Raw genomic sequence first — 12,871 nt, forward strand, 5'->3', positions numbered from 1 at the left:
GGGTCTATATAGACTTTTTGGGAAAACAAAAAAAACCACCCACCCACCCAGAAATTACAGGGAAAATTCAGTATCATATGAAATGTTTGGATAATCAGCAATAATACAGCTTCTAGGTGGTTAAGTTAAACAGCATAGGCAATGTTCCCAAACTATCTAGTTTCTTGTATGAACAAGGCAGCAGAAATATTAGCAGCAGAAAACCAGTAAACAATCAATTTTGAACTTAAGCTGTTTTGGCAGTTAAAAGCTTTTAATAAAGAACAAAGCATGGCTTATGCTGCCTTCAAATCACAAAAAGAAACTCTTACACTCAACGGCAGAACTCTGAATTTGTATCAATCTACACTCAGGAAAATACTTTCTCCCCAGGAACCACCTGCCAATTGCTAATTCTTACTTGCGTATCCGTAAGAAAAAATAGTTGGGATCTTCTTAGCCAAAGGTATTTTTCTGAGCTAATCATTTCAGGTTCGTCTCTTGGAACGAAGGCAGCAAGCCGGATCTTTTCTTTACAAAGGTTTCTCTGGATATAGACTGGCCGTGGCTCATTTGGTTTAAACACAAACACTGCAAAATCAAGAATGTCTTCTCTTTAAATCACGAAATTTTTACCATCCTGGACAGCTGTCAAAGCCCTATGTATCACAGCCAGTAAGGGCTGACAGGATTGTCTTTAAGCACTAGCTTGCAGGAATTATAATTGGATAACCTTACTGCATAATAGAAGGTACCTTTCACAGTATTCCAATCCAGAGACATACTTGGAAATAAATGTTTCTGTAGAACGGTAGGTCTAGGAAGAGTAATCATAATTTACAGTCAAAGCTCTAAAATGTAGCTGTATGGTTCAACCACAGTTTTGCATTTACACGCTCTCACCCAAAGAGCGTGGCTAATCCTGTGCTATATCCTGTACTAGAAACTAACTGTTGGAAAAAAAGATGGGGAGCCAACATGTTTTACTTGACTGCTGCTGTTAGACAAGGCTCCGTTTTCCACAGGTACAAATACAGACTCAAGTCTGTCTTATGGCTTTCATGAGGCTGAATTCTAAGAAAACCTTTTCTAGAAATTATGCTTTCACAGTTTTAAATTCCACTGACTATTACTTGTCAAAGAAGCCTTTGTACTTACAGCTGGACTCTTTTGAGAGCCATGAGACAGCAGCAATATGTTCTGAAAGGGGATCAGGTTGCAGAACTAAGACGTTGAGGTGGGCGCTCCATTCCACTGAAAAGCAAACACAGCAACAGCCAGACATGAAAAGAAGGCATTCAGTTCTATCCCACTACTTTGCCAAACAAAAGGTCAAATGGGAATGACATGCAGGGCCTTAACCTCTGGAAGAGGCATGCAACTTCACTTATTCCCAGATGAATAAAAATATACAAATACTATCAACTTCTACACAAATGCAGGAAATACTAGCCATTATTGTGTTACCAATCATCTAACTGAAAACTCACTATGCACATGCACACAAAGCTCATGCACGCTGGACAGGATACTATCTTGACTGAAGTACGAAAATCATTACATTCCACAGAACGTTTTATAATGGGTCAATCTGGAATCAAACTAGAATTATTTTAAGGTTTCACAGTAAATTCAAGCGTTAAATGTTACCACTCTAGCACACATTTAAGCTGATCTTACATGCACAACTGAGCAGGTTCCAGCAACATAGAAAGCCATAATCAGTGGCACCGATAAGGTACTTGGAACATGTTAGTCTCCCAAAGCAGATGTTCCTACAGAAGTCAAAAAATTAAAACAAGTTAGTGACCTTCAGATTTCATCTTTGTTTCTCTATGTAGTAACGTTTCACAAGTCACAAAAACATTCAGTTAAGATTTAGTTCTGATATTTAAATCAGGAGAAGTTTGCTTTTTGCTTTCACCTCTACTGGCACGAAACTTCACACACAACCACATAGGTCTGGGAGATTTAAAAGTACGCATAAATCTACAAGGATTACATGTTCCTACAACTTTCTGATTTCAAGGAGTGATTTTAAGCTCTTAAATAAGTTACAAACCCATAAGTAATAGAACCATAGAATTGTTTAGGTTGGAAAGGACCTTTAAGATCATCGAGTCCAACCATAAACTTAGCATGGCCAAGACCACCATTAAACCATGTCCCTAGCAAGGGTTCACACTGGGACTGGAAAATAAATTCCATATTTAAAGAATTCCTACTATTGCTCTAAGCACTAGAAAAAGAGACTAGTTAAAAAAAAATAAAAAAAAGGTTATTCTTACAGGCTGCTCCAGTTGAAGAAAGTGTGTGATTTGCTTTCACTTATTTTAATTTCTCATTCTCTTGTTTGAGAATAATACAACAGCCTTTTGATTTCTAATGCTACAGAATATTTTCAAAAAAGCTAACAAGGGATGGAATTTCTACATTAAAACATAGCCCTTTAAAGTTATGCGATTAATAGTCACTTAATACAACCCTAGAGTAATTTATTTCCTTTTAATATAGCATCTAGTAAAGGCTGTAAAAGGAGCAGCTGGCCTGGGAAAAGACAGTTTGGTACCGTGGCAGGCAAGAGAAGTTTTCTCCGTAGATACAGTAAAGATGTGGCTTACATGCCTCCCCCCATTTTCCTGCACACCAGTTTTAGAATCATGTTTCTCAATTTCTAACCTTAGAGGACCAGTATAAACAAAACAGACTTGATCACACAAAAGAAAAGCTTACAAACATACACACAGAGCGAGAAATCTCTGTATCTTTGTATGATTCTTATGTCAGAGACTTTAAAACACTGTGACCACACAATGTTTTCCTTTCTATTTTAGGTATTTCCTGGAAGCAGGTATATGAAATACCTCTAAGGTTATTGGAGTAATGACTTTGAGAAACAAGTTTGAGAAGCAGTTAGAAAAACCTTAGCACTGAAAGAGAATGCTACAGTAAGTTTGTAGCATCTTCCTGTTTCAGCAATTATTTAGATATAGAGAGCTGGCACAGAGATTACATAGATAAATCAGTGAGGTGACCTATTGCCCTATTTTTTTTCAAGATTATCAGAGGAAAAATGCTACTTTACCTGGATCAGAAACTGCTGTATATTTGCACAGTCCAGTAAGCTCAATATTAAGGCTGCCCTATTCTTTGAGTCTCTATCTTTTATCTCTATCATCAACCTATGCCATTCCTCATTAGGCTTACACAACAGGTATCTAGGCCTTCAGGATGTCTTTTATCATGGCAGCACACAATGGAGCATGCTGGGATGGTCTGCCAGGCAAATATGGATTTTCCAACAGAGGTTAGAAAGGATCAAGGTATGTATTTTATAATACAGATAAGGTCAATATGCCTTTATGCTTTATTGATATAATTTCTATCTGTATGCATGTATACACAAATAAAGAACAAACTTCTTATATTTATACTTTCTCAGTACTTTGATTAATCCCTAGATTAATGGGGAAAAAGAGAAGGGCTATTAACACACTACAGTGTGCCCAATGATACATATTTTAGTATGGGAGGTACAGGAGCCATAAGCAAGTAAGAAGATGAAACTGCAAAGCTTGATCTTAGAAACACTAAGTTACCAACCACCTAAAAGACATTTTAGAGTCTTTTCTATATATGAACTTAAGACTGTCAAATTCAAGGCTTGTATGAACATGTACAAGGTCTTGGACTACTATCAATTGATTCTTTCTGTTCCAAGAGTTCAAGACAGACATAAAAAAATCAGATGAAAAACATACCTTACTTTTCCAGGTGGATAGCAAAATGTACACTTAAGATCCCAAGTAACTGAATCCCATACAGTGATAGTTTCTTCAAAGCTAACAGCAAGCAAAGAGCCATCTTCTGAGAAACAGCAGTTAGTAGCTTGGTAGTTGTGGTAGCTTCCTACAAAGTCACAGCTCCAGCTCACACTTTGCTGTGCTGCATTGAATAAACAAGCTAGTTAATTCAAGTCTATACATGAAGAAAGAAGAATTCAAATATTAAGGCTGCAAAATAGGCTCAAGAGCAAGATAGTTTTGTTTCAGAAGGCTTACATTTTTGAAGAGTACAGAGAATCTGTCCTGTACTACTACAAGAAACATCTAGTAGGTTTTCCATTTGTCCTCAGTTTCACATTTGAACAGTGAATCCCAAGACTGACACGGTACAATATTCACATTTACTTTGCCAGCTACATTAACTGTGCTCTCAAATAGGCAGATGTTAGACAAAAGAAAAAAAAGACACTGAAGTAGGGTGAACATTTAGTGTTCTAACACTGTTCTTTAAAAACTGTAGGAAGAACATGAGCATTACTAAAAGTTTGAACACAGTTTCAATTTGAGTCCAACAAAGCTCACAGTTTGTCTACATAAAGTTTGAGGATCACCAAGCAACCCATCAGGATGCTTCCTTGTGTTGGTTAACCTGCCAGTGCATTCAGTTGGGATACTTTTCCCATTGTTGATAATTACCATAAAATAAACAGAAGCAAAGTGATGCACTTACCACATAACATACATTTCCCAGTACAAATAAATTCATACAGCATGCTTTTGAAACATATGAGTAGGATGAGGAAAAAAAGGAAAACAAGTTCACCCTATGCTAAGATATCCTTTACAGAATAGTTACCAGTTGATGATTAAAAGACCTGCCTATAAAAAAAGTCAGAAACAATTCACTACTTTAAACTGCATGGCACCATCTAGAGGCACAGCGAGAGATCTGCTGCAATTAAAAACAGGCCACAGCGTATTCTACTTATAAACTAATTAGTTTATTAATATTTGCCACACAGAAGCTGCAGCACGTTGAATCTTTCTACCTGAGCATTCCTACTCTGCCTCCACAGGGCAAATAGACCACAAAAGTCAGCACTACTTTGTACTTCTACACATACCATGAAACAAAACTCTGCATAGTCACTTAAAAAAACCAAACAAAAAATACACACCAAAAACCCGTGATGAGGCCAGTCAGCAGATTCACCTGCCCATGAACACACAAACACTTAAGTGTGCCTGGCACAGTAATAACATTTAAGTAAAAGGACATTAAGAAGCGGGAGATCTTTTGTATTTCACATCCAAAGGCATACAGGGTCATACACATCCCTCAGATGTTCTGTTTGAAACAGGTGAACATCAGCATGCATTTTGAGAGGCAAAATTTGGTTACTTAAGTAACTGGGAAATGGATCCTAAATATCCATTCTAGGACGCTCAAATATCTAACAGAAAGGAAGAATGTTCAAAAAATGAACTCTGAAGCGGTGGAGCTGCAGAATGGCAAAGCGCTATTATATTACACTCTGTCAACTAAAAGAGAGTTACACAATCCTGCATCCTGCTCCCTTGAGCAGAAGTCTCAAATAAAAAGACCACCCAGAATAATGACAAAAATCCAGTTTCCCAGCATGGAAAAATCATTACTGCCAACAATTCTTTAAACAATCAACACAGGCTGCCATTCCCTTCTGCAGCAGGCTCAGCAAGATCTTTGTTATTTCAGGAACCTCCATATCAATCCATAATACTGCAGAACTATGAGAGATCTCCATCACAGAGGATGCTCAGGAGAACACAATACTTCATGCAACAGCAGAAATAGATAAATGCACGAGATTCAAGGGCCTAGTTCTGAACAGATGAAGTTAAAGTCTGAATTTCTATAGCATGTTAGAAGGTGGCAAGTAAGATTAAGTTACATTTTGACCATTCTTACCTTCCGGATCAGTGTCTTCTACCATCACCCAGACTTTAAATACACAGTCTCTGCCAGCTGTTACCAGTATCAGAGAATCATCTTCCAATTCATCCATGTCACGAAAGCACATGTCTGTTATGTGGTCCTCATGAGGCATATTTATTCTAGTATTCAGCTTAAAGCTACAGGAAAAGAAAACAGAAGCTTGCCATTTTATTTCATTTGGAACATAGGGAATATCTCAGTTTAAGAGGATTCTGGAAGGGGCAGAGAGAACAGGAATCAAAGAAACTTCTGTCTAATTAGATAACTAAATGGTATCCCATTCACAGATCAGATTTCCCTAATCACTTCCATACAGCAAGAGAGATTGTAGCCCAGCACTGAGAAAGGATTATCACTAAGCAAGCATCACTCAAATATTTAGCCTGAACTCTGGGCAGTCCTTCCAGTACTTAGAAAATCAGTCACATAGCTACTACACAGATCAGCTTTATTTTGCTTTGTTTCTTCAAGAAAATAAAAACTTATAGTAAATTTTTTTTTTGTAAAAATCAGGGAAAGCATATGAAACAGATGCCTATGTTAGCTAAAGACAAAAAAAAAATTTAAAAAAAAAAAAAAAAATCAACAATAAAGTCATAATCTGTACCCTAAAAGGACTAATCAATTCATGATGGATTAGACAGAGGTAAGAAAAACTGAACAAGCTATAGAACCATTCTGTCAAGTCATGATTTTTAATACCAGGGAAATATATGAATTTAAGTCCCATGGTTAAAATAGCCTGTCTGATTAAGGTAAGTAAATTAGATTCAGAGCAATTATTTCCAATCTGTATGTACTTCAACTCTGTGCATTGTTTCAGGTGCGTGTAGCATGCATGGTAAACTCTACCTAGGGTCTTCCCTAGAATTTTATTAACTGATCTGGGAAAACTCTGCCTTTGCAAGACAAAGCCTGTGTAGATATTTGTGTGACTGACACTTTAGATTTTCATATCTAGAAGGCCAGCTCTATTATTGTTACCTTTGTGTTTCTTCATCATAGAACCACAGCTTCAACTGCAACTCAGGGTCAGCCACTTCTTCTCTCTCTTCTACTGTTGCTAACCACTTGCCTTGTGCACTAAATGCAACTTTTACCAAGTCAGCTTGGTTTAAACCTGCCTGATGAATATATTGTCGTTGCACAATATCCAACTGCAAAACAAGGCCAAAATTAAATTTCAAAATTCAAATGTAGGTTTAGAGATATCATTCATAAAACCATGGAAAAAGGATGTCCTCAAAGCACTGATTAGAATTGACTGGGCTGTGGCATAAAAAAAGAAATGTGCGGAAAGCATAATTAGGGCTTGTACATTCCGCAACAATGCTAAGTTTAGAACAGAAAAAAAAAAAAGAAAGATTTTTTAAAGAGATTTTATCCAGAAATTTTTGACATTTAACATGAGAAGCATGCTGTTTTGAAGTATTTATTCAACTATCAACATTTAGTTATGCTTAACAAGCAAAAGAAGTTTGCAATAAAGCCAAAAACATCTCAGCTTGGAATCCGGTCATGTGGTATAGCTGAGACTTTTTTCCTGTTTGCCATATTAAGTCTTCAAACAAATTCTGATGCGTAACTTACTTGAGTAAGTTAAAGTTTTAGTACAAGCCGATCCAACTTACACTGAACAGCTGTTGGTCACTTTGGAGACAATAGAACTGCAAGTGGCCAGGCTCTCCATTCAGGACCAAAGCTTTGGTTCTAGGATCAACCACTAGACCAGTCTTCACACCCGGACCTGGAAACAAAAATCAGATGACAAATGACCCAAGATGGGAAGAGACACATTCTGCACTCTAAGTGGAAGATAAATTTTATTGCACTTACTTTTGATTAGCCCTTGAATACTTTTGGAAAATCTTAGGTTGCTGTTGATTATTGTAATTCCTGAAAGGAAAAGCAGATAAAGTCTTGCAAAAGGCTTCTGCAATGTAACCACATCTCATGGTGGGGAAGGGACCTTAACCAACTGTAGTTAATCCTATAAATATATCTTTTCTCAACTTATGACACTCCTACATCAAGGTGGAATGCCAAGTTACAGCAGTCGCCAGGCAAATTCACAGACTGATGAAAGAGCAAAAGATCACTTCAAGCATCTGTTCTTTCAGATCAATATTGAACTTTTACGTAGTATCTAGTGAATTCATCTGAAATTAACAAAATAAAGCTCATACAGATTTGCATTCAATTTTGCATTAAGTGGTACTTAAAATACATTTTGGCTTACTGTTGTCTGTATGCAAGGTGCAACAGAGCGCGCCATCAGATGACATGGAGATGTACTCAATAGCAGATCCCAAACGAGGAAGGAAATCCTTCTGGCAGTCTGATTCATTGTGCCACAGAACTAGAACAGATTCAACTCCGCCACTCAGCAAGCTGGTTCCTTTTCCGGTAATAAAAACACAGTTACAGGTTTTGCTTAAAAAAAAAATAAAATCACCAGCATATGTGTTTACAATGACAGATGAACCTAAGTTTCTCAAAAACCTTTCTTAAACTGTCACATACAAAGCAATTATTCCTCCTATCTAGCCTGGGCAACACACACAGATAGGTTTCTCATTATCCCATGTTAAATTGCTAGAGAAATTTAAAAGAGGATTAAGTAATAAGAATTTATGCCTACAGTAAAATTTAAACAATGCTTTGGGAATAGTAGATCCCATTACTTTCTGAATCAGCTGAGTATTTGTGTCAGAAGATAGCTGAATTGTTCTCCTTCTATCAGAAGTACTTTGCAGTAAGAAATATGCAAAGGAGAATAGTTCAGATCACACAATTCAGATAAAAATTAACTGTATTTTTGCCACTAGGTTTGCTCTCAGCCAAGACTGACTTGTTTTATCTGGATGCAAATAAGACTCTGGCAAGAACTCATCAGTATTACTGATGAAGGGGTGGGGGAAAAGAGGTAAGAGGAGGGGTTAGATTTTACATTCTACCACAGAAGATAGATATTTGACATTATAAAAGCCAATCAAAATATATCAAAAAAATAACAACTGCTTCCATTTTTATTTCAGATCCCTCCGGGACATATTTAAAATTCTAGAAATTAATTTGTTAGTAAGGGGACAAACTCGAACTTCTGTTGATTTTTTTTCCCCTCCCTGTTGCAACTCTTTGACTTTGAGAGTTTGTTTGCTTGATTTTTTTTTTGTTGTTTTGTGGGGTTTTTTTGTGGGGGGAAGGGGTGGGGGTTTGTTTTTTCACTCACCCTCTATAGAAAAAGCTAGATCCATCACGGTATCATGATGCCAGTGCAGTGTGGAAAACGTGTACTCTTTCTTGTGGTAGAAATTCCTCCTATGTGGGGAGGAATAGAACAGTTCTTTAAGCACAACATCAACAACAGAGCAAACGAAAGGAAATACTGAATTGAATCAAGTATACTGTTCTCTCTTCTGACTTCCGAGACTAAAGTTTCTTGTATGCTCAAGTGATGCAAAGGGAGGGAAGGAACCATGCTAGCAGGTTTTTGGCACCTTCCTGGTGCACACCACACATCTTAGACATACTGAGCAACCTGGCAAGCACATTTTTCTTAACCACAGAATTCCACTGGTGTGTTCTCCCTAGGACTCTACTTGCCCATAAAAAGTTATTTCAGCTGCTCCTGCATTACCTTTCTCAAATACAGTTTAGATTTGTGGAGCATGGCTTACCAGGAGTATTTTCCCATTTGACGTTAAACAGAATCTGTACCCTGAAGTCAATGTCTGTACTGCAGCTTCACAGGGCTTGCCATTCCTTGCTTATTATGACTTCTCAAAATGGACTTCTCTAAGGATGAATTAGACTGCTTTGCTCAAGTGTCACTTAATTCCTATGGTCATATCAGTTTATGGGGTACACAGTTGAATCAAAATGTGCATACCAGAGGCGAATCTTTCCATTAGCATGGCCCGTTGCAATACAATCCTCCGTAGGATGGCATGCTATGCAAGTAAAGCAATTGTTTCCACTTTTTGTCTTCACTGCACTTACAGAAAACCTTTAAGAGTTAAGAAACTAACTTTAATTATATGAGTTTGTTTTGTTTTGTTTTTAAAAACAAAGCTTCAATTCATTGACTGAATCAATACCTGACATTTTCATTCTTACCTGTTCAACTGTTTCTGTTTAAAAAAATAAACTTGGAGATTAACTTCCTTCACTGATGCCACATATTCACCCTGTTATAGTAAAATAACAACTTAGGACATACAGATTATGTTCTTACACATGAAAGTTAAAAAAAAAAAAATCATGTTTCACCACAAAGTACTTAAAATTGGAGATTATGCATAAACTGACATTAAGTAAATATTTTCTTATTAATAAGTAGTGTTGGTTTTTTTTCTTTAAATAAAAGAAAGCATAGGTCTTACACATATTCATTTAACTTCATTTTTGTTTCAGTGCTGCTGTGCTTGTATAAAAGCATAAATAGCATATAGCTCATTTGAGAGAGAAAAAAACCCCAACCAACAGAAGAAAAAACCCCAAAAGGTGAATATACTTCTCTTCCAAATGCAATACACTTCGGTGACGCATCCACACCATCCAAAACCACTGACAATTCCTTGGCTTCCACATCTTGGCCTGCTGCTTTTGTCAGCTTAACTGAGACCAGCTGGAATTTATCTGACCAAAGAAAAAACTGTTATCAAAAGGCTTTTATGAACAAGTTTATGTATGCCCCTTACAAAGGACATTCACATCCGTTCTACCTTAAAACTAACATGTTAGTACCTTCCAATATTTTTATAGGTTTGAAAAAGTTTGTAATACCTTTCAAAAAATAATTGTTTCAGATATTTTGATTCAAACAATAGTATTGAAGATTGAGGACTAGATAGTGGATACCTCTACAGCTTTAAGCAGAAACCAAGCAAAGTTGCATAATATTTACTCTTGCTCTGAAGTGACATTTGTAGCAATATAGTAAGAGTAAGGCCAAGCTATATTTATATTTATTTCAGACAAAATTCTAGGAAAAAAATATCTAGGCATGCTGATAAACAGGACAAGTCTATTTATGTTATTAGTGCTTAAGGTGGAAGAGTAGTCTCAAGTACTGTAGCATAGACTCTATCATGGTAAGCACTGCTTAAAGATTTATTGCATCTACAAGATCAAATACATGTAGTATATGCTTCAAAAGTGAAGACAGGCACTCCGCTAGACAAATATTAAAAAAACAGATGTCAGAATGAAAACAGAAGAAAGGTACAAAATGCAGCACTGCAGATATCTGTCATAGCATTTGATAAATATTTTCAAAATTAATATATTAAAAGCACGTTCTTGCATCATACCATTCACTGATATGCCAGCAGCTTAGACACAGAATGACTTAGATGACAAGGATGATGCTAATCATACTGTACCTCTTTCACCACTCTTTGGAATTACAACAAACACTGAGTCCTCAGAACTAGCAAGCGTATACAGTGCCAGAAGTTTGGATCCTACAGTGAAAGTCTGAAGAAAAAAAGAGTAGGAGGTCAACAATTATTACCTTGTGCATATGGTTTTCAACAGTGAATAATGCTAAGCTTTTACACTAAGAAAAACACATGTGCTTTAAAGAAACCTTGATGTATTAATTAAAATTCTCAATTCTAAGTCAAATAAAAAGACCTTTATTCTGTCAAGGACTAATACAAACATTAAAACAGTACTAATAAAATATCAGACATCAGATTTACTGAAAAACCTGAAGGCACTTTACACCTAATACAAGGCAGAAGGCCCACCTATAGGAAAGTGCCTCTATTTAGCAGAAAATGGGAGCAACAGGACAGTTGGCAGCCCACATTTTCATGCCATCATAAGAATTCCTATTGGCATATCACAAACTGCAGAACACTCCCCAAGAGCTACATTGGACTCTGAACCGCAGCAAGTAGCAAAGTTAGTATGTCAGTACATAGATTCACAGAATCAATTTGGTTAGAAGAGACCTCTGGGATCATCGAGTCCAATATCCCACCTTTTTCCCAAAAAGATTCTGCATCATCATGAATTTCTGCAGTGACACACACAGCAACTGCCACATTCTACTACTGCCATAAATAGATGGTTTTCAGGCTGTGTTAATGGCAGAACAAGAAAAATCTCAAGACTGATTTGTGCCTATTTGTAATAATAGCTGCAGAAATCCTTATTATGCTATCAGTGGGCCAAGAATAATTTTGACATGTGCTCAACAAGAATAACTCTACATACTTTAATGGGAATCCCATCCATGAAGTCCCACAGCTTAATGCTGCCATCAAGGGAGGATGAATAGAGCTGAGGAGAAAAACAATAACTATATGAGTCAAAGTAATACAAAGCCAGCTTTTACGTAAAATCACAGCCTAAAAGTTGAAGGACTGATCAATGGAACTGCAATTCCAAGTGGCTGAATCATCAATATTACAGGACACAGACCACCTCTGTGCTGCCTTCACAGAAAGTGCAATGGGAGTACAACACTATTATTCTAGTTTGAAATATACATTTTCATGGAGTGGGAAAGAAACAGGTATTTGTGTTTAATGACTTGAGACTAAGAGTATACACAGATATCCATTATGTAAACATCTATTGACATTTGCATCAGATTTTGCATAGATAACGTGCAGATACAGTCCACCTTGGCAAATAATTCTTGTTTACACATACACACCAAAAAAACCCCAAGCAATGTGAGGGATGGAGCAGGAGCAGCAGTGAACAGGGAAGGCACACTGCCAGTAGACAGAAAGCCACTGGGCAAATGAAAGGGATTTAGACAAATCAGCATCTCTATAAAGAGATAAGAGGGGCAAACGCCAGCCACAGTAAATGCTGCTGATATTCCCACAAGCTTCTTTGCCCCCTTCAGTCATCAAAAAAAAACCCCAAAAAACCACCAATCGAAATTTTACTGATATTTCAATTTCATTGTGATTCCATTCAACGACTGTAATCCACATGATATTTCACATTTTCACTTGTAGAAAACATAGAAAACGTTGACCCTTCCAGGCAAATTTTGGAAAAATATTAGCTCGAGAATGCCATCATTCCTTCCAGGTCGTTCTCAAACTCCAGCCACCCCCGCAGAGGCACATAAGCTCGGCCGAGGGAGCAAGAGCACCCCCAG

At 37.0% G+C, this 12,871-nt stretch overlaps 1 protein-coding gene across 1 annotated transcript in view; it reads right to left on the reverse strand.

Moving 5' to 3' along the window:
- The window catches only part of WDR75 (WD repeat domain 75), a gene marked incomplete at its 5' end in the record, with an annotated part of 15,907 nt that extends 3,874 nt beyond the window's left edge, over positions 1-12,033 (reverse strand). Inside the window, 15 exons of the mRNA XM_009706405.1 lie at positions 401-570; positions 1,138-1,233; positions 1,660-1,754; positions 3,741-3,924; positions 5,713-5,876; positions 6,724-6,896; positions 7,371-7,486; positions 7,576-7,635; positions 7,979-8,137; positions 8,972-9,060; positions 9,632-9,748; positions 9,859-9,929; positions 10,256-10,380; positions 11,127-11,220; positions 11,968-12,033. Coding sequence (XP_009704707.1) covers positions 401-570; positions 1,138-1,233; positions 1,660-1,754; positions 3,741-3,924; positions 5,713-5,876; positions 6,724-6,896; positions 7,371-7,486; positions 7,576-7,635; positions 7,979-8,137; positions 8,972-9,060; positions 9,632-9,748; positions 9,859-9,929; positions 10,256-10,380; positions 11,127-11,220; positions 11,968-12,033 — 1,779 coding nt within the window. The remainder of the gene's footprint in view (positions 1-400; positions 571-1,137; positions 1,234-1,659; positions 1,755-3,740; positions 3,925-5,712; positions 5,877-6,723; positions 6,897-7,370; positions 7,487-7,575; positions 7,636-7,978; positions 8,138-8,971; positions 9,061-9,631; positions 9,749-9,858; positions 9,930-10,255; positions 10,381-11,126; positions 11,221-11,967) is intronic.
- Positions 12,034-12,871: the final 838 nt, after the last annotated feature.

Source organism: Cariama cristata, unplaced genomic scaffold (assembly GCF_000690535.1).
Source record: "Cariama cristata isolate BGI_N322 unplaced genomic scaffold, ASM69053v1 scaffold13908, whole genome shotgun sequence".
NCBI classification, from domain to species: Eukaryota; Metazoa; Chordata; class Aves; order Cariamiformes; family Cariamidae; genus Cariama; species Cariama cristata.